Below are 15115 nucleotides of genomic sequence, written 5' to 3'. Positions count from 1 at the left end.
GATGGATGGATGGATGGATGGATGGATGGATGGATGGATGGATGGATGGATGGATGGATGGATGGATGGATGGATGGATGGATGGTTCATTCTCAAAGTTACTCAGTAGTAGATGTGAGTTAAATAATAAATCTCAGTTTTGATGAATTTATCAAGCTCGTCTGCTGACATTGGATAAAAATAATTGAATGTGTGGCCATGACATAAATAACACGTGGTCACAAGATAAATGTGAGCAACCACGTCTCTTTGTGAGAGATTCAGACATTGTTGGAGTCAGTTCATATAAGAATACATTGCTTTTATTGGTAAACGGTTCAAAGGTACCCCACACTTATAATTCATTTTATGTTGAATCTAAACTGATAATTTTTCATTGTATTTATGAGATCGCAATGAACATCCTGTTGAGCTTTAATAAAAGAAAATGAAACTTTTTGATAATAAATAATGAAATTTATTTAATTCAGACTTGTTTGTGTAAGCAATCTACAGTCTCTGCATGGAAATGACTGTAATAATTTTCTTGTGGCCACACGTTATTATCTCATGGCCACGCATCACCTTTTTTAAAATTCTATACCTGACGGGCTCCGTATGAATTACGTTTACTTGTTAATTTTGCTAACATGACAGACAAAAAAGCAGCAGACACACAGTCACAGGCGAAAACATTGTTTCACCTTCAGCAGCAGGTGACAAAGATTTCAAATGAGAGGGATTAAAGATTTAAACAGGTGTGTAAATCATTCACTTTGTGGAGCATTTTTAACTAATAAAGTTAGTTAACAACATTTTAGTTAAGCAGGATAAAACATCAGTGATGATAATTCCCCATTTTAAACACATGAGGCCATCGTGGCAAACAGGCAGTTAAAGATTGATGTAACGCGGTTTGATTTTATTTATTTATATACAGACTTTTAAATCTACAAAGTGATTTAGTCATGTGAGATAAAACAGGTTTTTTTATTTATTTATTTTGGCTAACCTCTTCTGCAGAGGCCCCCACAGCGAGTGAACTCACATAACAGTTTTACACTGTTTTAAGTCACAGGATTACAAAACTGCTGCACTGAACACTGAGTTTCTCCTGCACACATGAGATGAAAAAGAAAAATCATTTGTCATTTAAAAGCCATTTTTCTGTTTTCTATACCCATTGAATCCAGTTCAGGTTATCAGGGAGGTGTTTATAACAGTCAACAATCAAGAGGTGGGGTACACCCTGCAGATCACATTACAGGGTCTTGAAAAGATATGCAAGACAGGCAAACATGTACACACATTCAGGTCGATTTAAAATGTCCGAGTGTGACGAAACTAGATTTTTATGCAAGGGGTGGCACAAGAGGGCACAGACAAACTGTTACATGCAGTATTTAATTATAACAATTAGGAACAAAACAGTGCAAAAATCACACAATTTATATAATCATTGCGTTTTCTTGTTAAACATGCTGAAATGTAAATGACTTTCGATGTGTTGTCAAAGAATGGCCACCAGATGTCCCCATATCTCTTTTAAATCGTTCTTAACCACTCCAAGCACTTTTATATTAACTCAGTGGTTCAGTTGTTCCTGTATCACACTGGTAGAACCTGTCCACACCAGACAAGACAACTGTTTGTCTGATTTTTATTCTATGGTCTTCATTTATTCTGAACACACATCTTTCAAAGCCACATGCAGTGACTTGTTCATCAACCAGCGTGACACCTGGGGTGGCTATTCAGGTACCCAGACCACCCCTCTGGCTTCGCACCTGTCTCCAACACAACATGCATGATTGTGAGGTAACAGCACCATACAGTCCAGCGCTTTTTCTTTAACATAATGTCACTGCCCCATCAACACTAACAAGAGGACTCACATTGTTACTCTAAACCAGTGGTTCCCAAACTTTTTATCTTCTGACCCACAAAATATTCATGGCAAAAACTTGTGACCCCAAATATTACTGGTCTGAGTACACAAACTTTGTTGATGACCCTAAAAACACAGGCTACATAAATATAAATACTTATTTATACTTATTTTGTGTTTTTGTAAAATTATAGGGAAAATATTACATCACCAATTATTTTATTACCCTTTAAATTGATTTCTGAAGTGCATTGGTTCCCAAACTTTTCAGCTTTTGACCCACAAAATAACAGTAGCAGAGACCTGTGTCCACAACTATTTTTTGGATGATAAACATTTGGATCAGGTCAACTAAACATGGGCATAGTAACAATATTTATTATTCTACATTTATACATTTTAGGCAACTAAGGCAAAAATGTAATTAATTCAGAAAATCTTTTCAGGACCCCACCTTGATGTTTCAGGACCCCACTTTGGGTACCGACCCCAACTTTGGGAAACACTGCTCTAAACCATTCTGGTCCCAAAACCCTAAAAAAAAACAGGCACTATGTTGGCATGAAAAGCCATTCCCCATATCTGTGCAAAAGGAAAGTCGTGTTTACATGAATGTGATACTATAGTTCTGTTTGCTGTTCAGAATTATACAGTATACTGTGCAAAAACGTAGATAATCCTCAGGCTCACTTGTTTCTGCGCTGAAAAACAACTGAGAGGTCATGACCTCCAGCTGATGTTTTAATAAAAACAGGCAGAACTTGTACTGGACACATAGTTTGTGCTCAAACAGGTTTCATGAATGGTGTGCTGAAGCGATTTAACACAATCTGCTGGTTTCTTTTTTAGATTGTTCTTTATTCATGGACAGTGCCCTGAGACAACATGTTGTGACTTAGCGCTACATAAATAAACTGAACTGAATTTAATATGTTGCAGTTGAAAAGTGTGAAACTAAATACAGAGAAAACCCATAACATTGTAAATACGCCTGAAAATTTATCTAGAGTTAGTAAAAGTAAAACGTTGATAATTTTGCTTCAGCTAAGATTTGTTCAGATGGAAGGTTGTTACAACTGCTTTTTATTACTAATTTTAGTTTTTTAACTATTTTGAGCTAAACTGAAAGATCAGAACTTTTTACAGAGAGTTTTTGTGAGAAGGTAGAGAACAAAAGTATCTTACCTGTTGCAGATATTGAATTGGAATGAATAGAGCTTAATAACCACAATATTCAGTAAATATATGGTAATAATCAGGTTCTTTGAAACTGACAGTGTAAAAGGTTTATAAAAAGCTTTTGATTTTTTCAAAACGTTTTGAAATTGCAGTTGTTTAAAAAAAAGTCATATTTAGACAAGTCAATAGCACTTTATTCCAATCAAAATTAAACTCATATTTCTCCAAACTGGGGCCATTCAAAGATCTATCTGCAGCAGGTAAGATGTAAGTTATTTACAATTTTTCCACAAAACCACACTTTAAAAGATTTGAACAACTAAATAAACTGTCTAGAATGTTAAAACATCACTATTATGCTGTAGGTTTTGAATTATTTATTATCTTATATGTTCTTAATACAGCCATTTGCTGTAATTTTTATACATTTTATGTAAGATTCAAAGTTTTGAAGGATTTTTTAAATGATTACCTTGCTACTGATTCATAATGACATCATCATGACATTCACAAGAAAACAAGAAAAGAGTTGACAAGAAAATAACTCTTCAAACTCCACAGCCAGGTTCTTGTCTTGTTCTTCGGGAATATTAACATCAACAAAGTTCATTTTAAAAGACATGACAAGATGTAAACTCAAATATGTTTTAACAAAACTAAATGCTGGCTTGAATTCATGGCTTCCTTTAGAACTCTTCAAGTATTAAAGACCTGCAAAGCAAACATCTTACAAAATGTGCAGTTTCATCTTTCCCTCCCCACCCTGCTGGTTTTAGTGCGACAGTAATGACCTCTGCCTATAAAACATTCTTGATGTTTGCACATTAAGAGAGTGAAACAGTAAAACAAGAGAGAAAAACTCAGGGATGGGAGGACTGAGAGGGGTGTGTTGACAGAATGAGTGAATAAAATGTTGTAAAAAAATTTATTTGGAAACGGAGAAGTTATAAAAGTATCCGGAAGGGTATTAAAGCACAGCTAAATCTCCAGCCAGCCTTTCACATCCTCAGGCTCACACAGACAGGTTAGAAAGAAGAGACTGACTGGTAGGAGCTTTTTCCTATTAACTATTTTAATTTATATGAAAGTTTAAACATTAAACATTTATTTTGTTATAGATTAAATATTAGCAAACTAAGCTGCAAAAAAAAAGAAAGAAACTAGCTCAAATAAAAAGACTTCAAACTTGAAAGTTTTTTTTTCTTTTTTTGTAATTTGCTACTAAGGTAACTAAGGTTATTTGTACACCTTAAGCCTGTTAATGTTTTGTTCAATGAAACATTTTCTTGATTTTTAGGTACTGATTTTTGTTGATTTGTGTAGTCCTTGTTTCTTTCTTGAATATTCTTTTTGTTGGCTTTTTCTGTTATTTTTATTTATTTTTATTAATATTATTATTTTGCCATCTGCTTATATTTCATTCCAGGTTAATTTGAGAAGAGCTAAAATGATATTAATCCTTTTTTTCCTCGTGCTCCTTTATTGTTCAACCCAGACATCAGGTAAGTTTTTATCATTTCATCATGTCATTTTATTTAAAAAAAGTAAACCGTTGTTTCCTACATTTTTTACTGCCTCCTGTAATGAGTTATTAAAGTTTCACCATTCTTCTTCTTTTTACCCCCCAAGGCGTCAGCATCCAGATCCACCCAAACAACACTAATGTCATTCTGACAGAGCTGAACAAAACTGTGTCTCTAACTTGTGAGTCAGACGGTGTCGCTGAAGGTGACAATACTCTGGTGTGGCTGAGAAATAATGCAAAGATTAATCTGAAGGAAGAAAACAAGAAGGGTCGCAGCACTGTGTGCATCACTCCTGTCAAGGAAGACAACGGAGCCACTTTCTCTTGTTACCTCCACAGCAATGACTCAGTCAAGGCCTCTGTCACCCTGAACGTCACATGTGAGTCCCTTTGAGTTGTGTTAAATTATATTGTTACTTTTTAACTGGATTATAACAAATCTATAAGGGTTGTGATGTTTGTTGGCGCCCTGGGCAGAATTTCATGTGGAGGTTTTCTAAACTTCACGGTCAATTTACTTACATTCACACACCAAATAAAATAGGTTTGTATTTGATGCTTTATTTTAACTTTAGGAACCATTGTCCAATTAAAATAGTTTACAAAATGATTTATTTGAAACAGAAAACCAGACGTCTAAACTCATACTTGCCAACATCTGCTGACAGCAATGAGGAACACCTGTTCATGTTAACCAGCAGCTGTGGAGTGAAGCAGTTCTAGGGGGTGTTCAGGGGTATGCTCCTGTGGAAATTTTTTTTTAAAAAAATTACTTAAAATTATGCATTTTCCAGCGAAGAGCACTTGACTAAATTCTTGGGATTAATAAAACAACCTTAAATCAGTATTTTATGAAGGTAGAACACTGAAAACCAAACTTTACTCTGAACTTCTATTATTATACTTTTTGTTTTCTGTTTATGCACTGAGCACCAGTAGTTGGCCTTGATTGCACCATAATATATTTTTATCATGAAATATCTTCTGCACCACTAAATCAACTATACTCTGATAAAAAATTGTACAAAATTGTTTCCATCCCCTCTAAATGAACAGCGCCCTTTGCATTCACCTACACTGCTTATGCCGATGGTCAGACTGAGATAAGACGTCCACTTGACTGGAGGCCAGTAGTTTTACAAGTTAACACCAAATCATAGGTCTCAGTTATAGGTAGATTTCAGAAACTTCCTAGAAGAATCAAAGCGTAGGCTACTCATGATTATGTTGTTGTTCGTTGTGTACTTTACAGCAGCCACAATGGGTAAAGCCCTGTTTCATAAAAGAGCCAAACAGAGTTGATTTGATTTGATTTGATTTGATTTATTGATTTAACAGGAAAAGATCACTAAAAATCAAGCCTGACTCAGCATGATTGCTGTTTTACAGCAGGTTCTTGTTCTGCAGCACATAAAACACTCAGAAATACAGCATCACAATCACATCATTATACACCACAGACACAAAGACAAACAAGCATACCAAATTTCAGGAAGGCAGCAAAATAGGACGTCTAAATATGAGCACAACAAAAAGTGTCCAGCAGATAGCAGACAAGATTGTTCTTAAAGGGCTGTGGTTTTGAAATGGACTTTATGTTTTGAGGAATGTRATTCCATGCTTTAGTATAAACATAGAAGAAAGACCTCTGGCCGTAACAGTTTTTAAAAGTTGGTAATATCAGTTGTCCTTTTGTAACAGATCTAGTTGAATGACCACTTCCAGAATTTGATTTGGGCAGCAATGCACAGAGAGTTCCATAATTGGCACCTTGGAAGATCTGAAAATATAAATTAATACCACTATACAAAACATAATTCTGAAAAGTCAAGGCATCAGACAATGAAAGAACTGTACAGTGATGAGTCCAACCAGGAAGTTTTTTTTATGAATTTTGTAGGCCCTGTTGTAGAGCCTAACTATGGGTTCTAAGATTTCATTTGTTGTAAGAGACCAAACAGGTAAACAGTACAACATGGTTGAGAGTGTAATGGCATGAAGATAGATATTTGAAACAGAAGATGTCAGATTGGATCTAATTTTTGAATAAACGTATAATTTCTGTTTCAACTTAGTGATTAAGACTTGTACATGATCACGATGAGTCAAATGAGAATCCAAAGTAATTCCAAGACATTGTAGGTAGTGACAATATCAAGGGGTTTGTTTAAAAAAGTGAGTTGATTTGTTACATTGAAATGTCTCCTGGGTGAGGAAAAATACATTAGTTAATTGTCCTTCACCAGTGTTGCTTTAAAAAAAAAACGCCACCTTTCTTTGTTTTTACTGTTTTCCACACTTCATCCTCTTTGTGATTAGGTGAGTTGATGCCATTTCCTCTCAGCTTGAGCTAGCTTTTAATTAATCAGCATTCAACCAAAACATTGCGTCATCTCCGACGGTTCTGTGTCAAGGGCTTTTTCAAGATCTGCACACAAGTGTTGGTTAAAAACCTTCTGTGCAGGGTGAATTTGACACAAACATCAGCTCTGTCATGTCCCAGGCCTTTACGAGCAATGGTGCTAACCCTCAGCAGGTCAACCAATCAGAAGAAGGTGTGTCTGCAGAGAGGAGGGGCTTGGATAAATTAGGTGATAAATGGGACTATTTTTGTTTTGATGAACCCAGTTTTTCTCTTGTTCACAGCAGTGCACAAGTCCTTAAGTGACTTGCAAGACTTCACAAAAATCTAAAAAGAAAAAAAAATGCGGGAGAAACTATCAAAATAATTGCAAAGTCGTCACAGGCATCTGAAACCTCTCAAACCCTTCTCAAATTGGTATAACTGGGAGCCATCCTCAACACATACACATTAATTTCCATGGATCTGAATTGTGTAAAGCTGAGTGCTGACACAAGGTGCAAAAATGGCTCCAAATAGACTGATTTCATCATAGTACTAGTATCAAAATATAATAAATTGTTGATCGTTTATAAAGATAGTCATTTTAAAATCATAAATTTCAGAGCAGATTTTGTCAGTCTGCTCACAAGTTTGGATTTTTCAAAAGCCTGTTGTATTTAAAAATGAGAAACACGTACAGTAGGGGCAATAAGATGTCTTCATCATGTCAAATGTATTAATCTGGGGGCTGTCAGTGGGAGATAAAGGTTAATAAAGCTTTGTCAGTGTTAATATTTTTCCGTGATCCCCCTCAGATCACCCGCAGCTCTCCGGCTCGGAGAATGTCACATTCGAAATAGACGAAACACTGGTCCTGCAGTGTGACATGAGGGCCAATCCATTACTTTTGTCGATGTCGTGGACACTAAACGGAACCACGGTGGATCTAATGGCGGGGGGCTTAAGTGTGACCAACGACGGCGTTACAAGCGTGCTGCGAGCCAGCAAGGTGGTGAGAAAGCTGCATGAAGGCACGTACGAGTGCACAGCAACCTCTCCCGTTTATAACTCCAGCAGCAAGGTTTTCAACGTCATTGTGACAGGTCAGTTCTCCCGTTCAGCCCTTTATGTTGTCACAAAAGAAACTTTTAAATCTTTGATGGCTTTATTTGATATTTGATTGCTTCCTGGTTTGTGCAATCCGTACACGTAACACAGTCAATCATCTTCCTCTTCATCTGCAGAAAAGACCCTGAAGTTCCCACTGATGCCGCTGATAGCGGGGGTGGTGGTGGTGTTCGTCACCACTCTTCTGGCCGTAGTTTCACGATGGAAGAAAATCATAAAGGTAACATACAAGATATACACACAGAGGACACAAGATATACACACAGAGGACACAAGATATACACACAGAGGACACAAGATATACACACAGAGGACAGAGGAAAACTCTTACAACCTGAATTTTCTAACGCTATTATTCTTTTTTTTAACAGTGCTGCAAGTAAAAGAAGCTGCAATGTGACCAAGTGTTTAAAAGATCATGAATACCCATTTATGAAGCTTAGTAATTTAATTTATTTAGCATTTTAAACTTTACTGGCACTAATAAACTAATGGCAGACAGTAGTGTAAACTAACCAGYATGTCCCCAGAACCTTGTAAAATTTGCACTGAGCACATCTGCCAGGGAGTTTAAATGTGCAGCTGGGTTATTTTATTGAAATATGAACGAATGTAGCCCAGATTTTTTTTTCATTTGTTGTCTCATTCAGACTTTAACTTTAAACAGTTTAGTCATGTTGACTCTCCTGTTCACAGTGATATTTATTTGACTGATTAAAAATAAAAAAAGATTTTATGAATTTCGCAGAATGAAGTTTATCACTTAACCCACATGATGTTGAGTCAATAAAGTTTTTATTTTTATGTTTTTTTACTCCAAAGACATTTTAAATTATGATACATTTATGATACATTTAACACAATGTTGTTTTTTAATTGTTATGATAAATATAAATGTATATTTCAGTGTTATCTGTGTGAACTGGTTAAATTATTGACATGGAAGCAGCTTTTTGTGGCCGAATGTGAAACAATTGCATTCGTCAAACAGATTTTAAAAAAATGTTGTAACTTAAAAGAAACATGAGATTCTTTTTTAGTTTTTGGAGATAGCWCAGATCTTTAGAAACGGGGTTCTGTGTAGAGGTGGTGAAGAAATAGTATCTTACTTGTTGTAGATAACTCTTTCAACAGTCTTAGTTTGAAAAAAAAAGTTTTATTCTGATCTAATTCACGAGCTGATTTATGTTCAAAGTAAGGCAAAGACCAAATTAGTTTTCTGACATTTTAAAACATACCAAACTTCAGAAAGTTCACAACGAAACTTTCATACAGTATTTTATAAACCTTTGCAGTTATATGTTTACATGACATGGTTATCGCAGCAGATGTGCCATAAGCTACCCTAAAAATGCCATAGCTAGTTCCTGCTGATAATTGACCTCAGAAAATTTCAGAATAACCATGTGATACCAAATTGATGCCAGTGTAAAGATTTATAAATAAGTATTTGATTAAGCCACTCACAAGTTTTTAAGATGGGTGTTATTTTGTTGCGGCAGAAATCCACTTTAGTCTTGGACCTGTTAAGAGTAGTATTTAGCTACATAATCGAGTCAGTGACACAAACCTACCTACAACAGGTAAGATTATAATTGTTAATACCCTTTCATAGAATCCCACTTCAAAAAATTTGAAATATCCCTTTAAGGCGCGTGTGTTAGACATCTTAATGCAAGAATCCATTTTGTGTCTTTACAAGCAGTTGATAAAATACATTTTGAATTGACCTTTAGCTCCTGAGTTAAAAATACATTGACAGCCTGTTAAAATTTTGTTATACATTTACTCTTAACGTGACAAAAGGACGAGGGTTACGAGGTTCTTGGGGGTCAAGGTTTCGATCTCCATGTTCTTTTTTTTTAACAATGTAACACTTTACAAGTCCACATAAAACAATGCCTCACCTAACGACGATAATTAAAAATGTACAGCTTGGACTGTGAATCAAATAAACTCACATTTGCTGTCAGACTTGAGATTTTTTTTAATGTTGCTTTTTTAAATCTATAACCAAGAATCTATTTGTTTAGTTTAATTTTAAATAGATCTATTTAAGAATACATGTTTAAAACAACCACACAAAGTGTTAACGTAATGCAATTTCCTCTTTTTTTTTGTAATGACTTTGCAAATCACCTTTTTTATCTTCTTTGATGACTCTGAATGATAAAGTGGTATTTGGAAAATGATACCATCACAGAATTAAAAAAAAAAGCATTTTAACATTTGAAATATTTTAACAAGAGCACATTCAGTTAAAATGAAAACAATGGATTGTTTGTGCATTTAGTTTTTTTTTTTTCTTCTTCGACTGTAGGCATCTCCCTGCATAAAAACAACTGATTTGGAGGAAGTTAATCTTCACTTAACTCGTTACAATTTTYCTTCCAAGAAAACAGGCTTTTTGATAAACTCTTCAACTGGTCTGTTAAAAATATCCATCTTTTTTGCCTTCTTTTTCACTTKCTTTCAACCCASTATCTGATCCTTTTCGTTTGAGACAAAAGAGATGCAAGTTTGTAGGGACATCTGCTGGTCACATTACCTTCAAACTTTAAAATGATTCATGTGAGCAGATAAGGACATGCCTTTATTTATCTATTTTTGTAAATGCAAGAAAACTATGAAACATACAAGAAATAGCAATAATACATATTATTATATATATTTATTTATTTACATGTTGCATAATTCCTCAAATTTATTTATTATTTTTATTTGTTTGTTGGTTGGTTTTAATACTGTGAGATGAAAAGAAAAGAAAAGAAAAGAAAAGAAAAGAAAAGAAAAGAAAAGAAAAGAAAAGAAAAGAAAAGAACTTCGCAGGTCCCACATTCCACATTCCAGGATTCCTCCAGCACCGCAGACACGTTACGTATTACGTCATAAACTGTGCGTAAACTGCGTAAGGCTGCGGTCCACCGCCAAATTCAAACTGGAAGAGAAAAAAAGGGAGCAGTAGCAGCTGGAGACAAGGGGACTGACGATTTTTAGAAGCTTAATTTGAGGTAAGCTATCGATTTAGCAAATGATTAGACTCTCAATCTTTTTCTTTCCTAAGATAGTGAGTATTGGCTTATTTCAGAGAAAGTTGAATTAACAAGTTAAACTTAGCAAAAGAGCACCCTCCTTAATGTTTTGTCTGCAACTAAAAACATTAGTGCGTAGTTGTGCTGCTCGACGACGTTTTGTTTCGTCTTTGAGTTTAGGTTTGCTTTAGTGACGTTTAAAGCATGATCTCAGAGTCACTTTTTTTCTTTTTTTCTTTTTCTTTTTTTCTTTTCTTTGCTCTAGCGCTGTTTGTGGACAGAATCACGACCAGTCGCTTTTATTGTTGTCCAGAACAAACAAAAAGCACGAAGCTCGATTATTACCATAGAGATATGTACAGTATTTATGTATTTATATAATATCTACGATTATTACTGCCTGATTAGGCAGATCACCACGGGTCAGACTTCATTAGTTGTGTTTTCTCACAGTTTTTGATGGTAAACTATCTCTTTTATTTTGTATGTCACCCCTAAAAGTACTCACTCACTCATTATATATATGTATAAAAATAAATAAGTTATATTGTTGGGAAATATGTTGCATTGGCCACACAGTCATTTGACCCTCATGTTTACTGTTTATTTCATTTTCGTGTCATAGCTTGTTTTTATTAAAACACTTCTCTAATTTCTCTGTTTTTGTTCTAGAGACAGACTTTGAACTGGTCTTTTTCAACAGTTCTCCGGGGTCTTTGAATTTCTTTAAAAGAAAATGATAACTTGACGCTTGTGGAAAGCCAAAAGGATGATGTCATGCTATTTTCTTGTTGACTTTCCACAGTGTCTTTCGTTATGGATGGGCTTGGAAAAGCTGTTGTTGGGGTGTGGAGGGCCCACACAGTCCTGGATGAGTCTGACGGGCCAGAGAGCTCCCCAGAAGTCCCTGATCGTTTCCGCAAGCTTCGCTCCTCTTCCTCGCTTAACTCTCTGCGAATGTCTTTGCGCAAGCGGCTCCCTCTGCGCTCCGTTCAGACAAACTCCCTCCCAGAAAATCCGGCTTCGGAAACCCAGAAGGAGCAGCCGAAACCCAGCGTGGTCCGTAAGCTCACTCGCAGCGCTCGTAACTCTGTCAGCGAAATGTGTCAGGTGGGGTGAACTTGTCTGATCTGGAGTTCTTGTGTTCCATAGAAATGAAGTTGCATTGGTTCGTAACCATCCTCTTTCCTTCTCCGCTCAGAGGTTTCAAAGATCCAGGGAGTTTTCACGCGAGGAGTGTTTGGTGGCGACCCCCGGTCGGGATGGAGAACGCACGGGCGCTCCTGCCTCCCGCACTCCGAGACGTACTCCCGGTCGAGCTGCAACACCGGGACACACTCCGGGCTCCAGAGGGCGGAAGACCCCAGAGGCATCCGTACGTGGAGTTAAAAGCAGAGGAGGCAGGAGACAGCTGGTGCGGATGGCTGCGTTACGCAGTCCYTTTGCTTCTCCCAACACACAGAACCAGAGGCTGTGAGTTTCCTCTTCATCAGTGTGTGTTATTGCTCTTTTATTTCCTTTTTTTTAAAGTTTTTTTTTATTTTACTTTAATAGAAAATTTGACCAGGACTTGGAGTCGGTCTCCAGCGGACTCAGGAAGCTCAAACGTCTGTCCAAGGCTTTTGATGACCTCATTGGCCGAGATGACAGGTAAAACACTGTTTTATTTAGTGAATTAAAGTTACTTTCTGTTAAATGTTTTTACAGCTGTTTAGAAACTGGGAAAATGTTGACTGAACAAATAAAAGGTTTGACTTTTCCTATAATTAAGCAGGCTSTTTCGTTTTATTAATCTACTCTGTATAGAACATAGTAGGGTACGAGCCCTCCTCCCTCCTGAAGAATCCAGTGCAGCTTGTGGGTCTCCAGACTCCCCCCACCCCACCCAACACACACTCTGACATTCTTCCCGCCTCAGTTTGAATATGGGTCTGTGTTTCTGGTATTCGAATGAGGAGGGAGTAAGTGGGTGTGGGAATTGAAGCCAGATGAAATGACAAAAATGTGGATGCTTGCCTGCGTCACTTCCTGTGTTGACATRTAAAACACTAAAGCAGTGTCCGATCCGTGGATTGTCATTTGGATACAGTGCGGAAAGCAGGAACAACAGTGACCTTGTGTTTTATCAGTTTTGCGCGATCCTCGCTGTGGGAAGGTTGGCTCTTTGGAATTTAAATAAGTTTGTTTCCCCACAGGCAGTTCAACTATTCCTTAATTACGGAGTAAAATGGAAGGTAAAAAGATGAAAAATATATCAAGTAATCCAGCTGAAACGTGGAGACCTATGCTCTGAATGTTACTAATCTTAGCATGAAAGTGCATGGCAGAGCTACACGATGCCCATAAGTCAGCTGCTTTATGTCAAAATCTACATTTTATGTATTTTTTTTAATACATCTGATTAGGGCTGGGCAATATGACTGAAAAATGCATGCATCATGAACTGTTTRATATGAGTCTATAATAATTTGTTTTTTGTTTTGCTCATTTGAAATATGAACCAGGAGAAAATGTGACCTTTCCTCTTGCTAAAGCCTTTCTTCTGCCTCTGCCTACATCCCCCAGAATGCCGTGCGGTTCTGGTCAGAATACAGTGAAATTATCAACATATTGGATGTATTTTCTTATGATATTGATCATGATTTTATATTGTTTAGAATTATTGCCCAGCCCTACAGCAGATAATTTACTGACTCTGTCCAAACAATGAATGCCTCTCTTCTCTGTCCAAATCCTGTTACTGTTTGACTTTACCATTTCCTTTCTTCTATTCGTAACAAAGTCTTCTAGTTAAAGTGCTTTATGACTTACTGTTAAAAGTACTGAGAGCTGCAAAAATATACACTGTGTAAATATGGCACAAAAAAGAGGGCTAACATTCAGGAAGAACAAAAATATATCATAATTATTTGTTTGTTTTTGTTTTTTTGCAGACCCAGTTTAAAGGAACGGCCCGGGGGCACGGTGATGAGAAAACTGGACCCCAGCGGCAAACTGTGCCGCTCCAACCTCACGCGTCGGGCGTCGCACCTCTCAGACACAGTGGGGGGGTGGGCTCACACAGCTGTGAACACGATTCGTAAATCCAACTGAAGTGCACGTAGCAAACYCAGAAACTTCTTTCACCATCATGTTTTACTTGTGTTATTGTGGCGTCACTGTTACATGTAGTTTTGTCTTGACTCTGATTGTAGAGCTGTTTTTTCTCTTTTATGTGTTTATATGGTGTGAATCTTGTGTTTACATGTTTTAATTTTGCCAAGCAGGTGGTGAAAATCCTCTCTTTAGCTACCAAAGGACCTCTGAAAATTATGTCTGAACTGTTACACTTAAATGTTTTAGTTACATTTTTTAAAGTGCTTTCTATGAGATTTTTTTGCATTAAAGCAAAGGTAGCTGAGTAACTAACACTAAATGTACTGACAGAGGACAGCTGTATTGTCCCATACACACATGCAATTATCTCACTAACATTTTTATACTTTTTTATGAATGAAAATTGATTAAACTAAGAGTACAGTGTATAGTTTTTATAAGGACCTTTTTCTAGACAGTACTTAATCTGTTGGGGGTTTTTTCTATCAGTTTGTGATAGCAATGGTCTGTAGATGATTTATGCACTAATACTTTACACATAAATCATCTCTTAATGTGATGGTGGGGAGTTAAAGGCTCATTACCAGATGACAGCAACAATGATGAGGTTGTGAAGAAAATTTTAGTAAGTTCTTAGTGCCACCTCAAACGCCTGTACTTACTTTTTGTGCTAGTGGGTAAAAAGGAAATACAAAATAAATGTGAAAGAATAAACATTTACAGAATAAATGTTTTAAAAAACACAAAAAAGTCTTCACTTTATTTCCTTTTATCGTGTGTGTCATTTGGTCTTTGTGACCTAAAACTGTAATTGTCAACTAGTAGAGGCTTTCTAAAATGGGTAAAAAACAAATCAACTTTTTAATAATGACTACATGCAAATAAGGGGATTGAATTTGACCAGTGCTTTAATCGCTGATGATCTGATGCATAGTCTTATTCAT

General features: G+C 36.4%; 2 protein-coding genes across 5 annotated transcripts in view; both read left to right on the top strand.

The window, feature by feature from the left end:
• Nucleotides 1-8955, top strand: part of tmigd1 (transmembrane and immunoglobulin domain containing 1) — an 86378-nt gene extending 77423 nt beyond the window's left edge. The window contains exons 1-6 of one of the 3 annotated variants that reach the window (XM_014003206.1): nucleotides 4038-4092; nucleotides 4473-4548; nucleotides 4676-4951; nucleotides 7731-8018; nucleotides 8160-8263; nucleotides 8415-8955. In XM_014003206.1, coding sequence (XP_013858660.1) covers nucleotides 4494-4548; nucleotides 4676-4951; nucleotides 7731-8018; nucleotides 8160-8263; nucleotides 8415-8426 — 735 coding nt within the window. In that variant the 5' untranslated portion in view covers nucleotides 4038-4092; nucleotides 4473-4493 and the 3' untranslated portion in view covers nucleotides 8427-8955. Of the gene's footprint in view, nucleotides 1-4037; nucleotides 4093-4248; nucleotides 4273-4472; nucleotides 4549-4675; nucleotides 4952-7730; nucleotides 8019-8159; nucleotides 8264-8414 lie in introns of those variants that run through there. The other 2 variants (XM_014003207.1, XM_014003205.1) reach the window with 2 other exon arrangements.
• A 1991-nt stretch (nucleotides 8956-10946) lies between these two features.
• On the top strand, nucleotides 10947-14885 carry pimreg (PICALM interacting mitotic regulator). 2 transcript variants are annotated; one of them, XM_014003200.1, is made up of 6 exons: nucleotides 10947-11054; nucleotides 11881-12185; nucleotides 12277-12548; nucleotides 12630-12725; nucleotides 13271-13309; nucleotides 14009-14096. In XM_014003200.1, exons 2-5 carry the CDS (start codon nucleotides 11892-11894, stop codon nucleotides 13299-13301), a joined length of 693 nt encoding a protein of 230 aa, XP_013858654.1. In that variant the 5' UTR covers nucleotides 10947-11054; nucleotides 11881-11891; the 3' UTR covers nucleotides 13302-13309; nucleotides 14009-14096. The 2 variants fall into 2 exon arrangements, with proteins under 2 accessions (XP_013858654.1, XP_013858653.1); XM_014003199.1 differs by lacking the exon at nucleotides 13271-13309 and having other exon boundaries at nucleotides 10948-11054; nucleotides 14009-14885.
• The last annotated feature ends 230 nt before the right edge of the window (nucleotides 14886-15115 follow it).

Source organism: Austrofundulus limnaeus, unplaced genomic scaffold (genome assembly GCF_001266775.1).
Source record: "Austrofundulus limnaeus strain Quisiro unplaced genomic scaffold, Austrofundulus_limnaeus-1.0 Scaffold17, whole genome shotgun sequence".
Classification (NCBI taxonomy): Eukaryota; Metazoa; Chordata; class Actinopteri; order Cyprinodontiformes; family Rivulidae; genus Austrofundulus; species Austrofundulus limnaeus.
The sequence above is the reverse complement of the archived record's forward strand: the minus strand, read 5'-3'. Positions and strand labels throughout refer to the sequence as shown.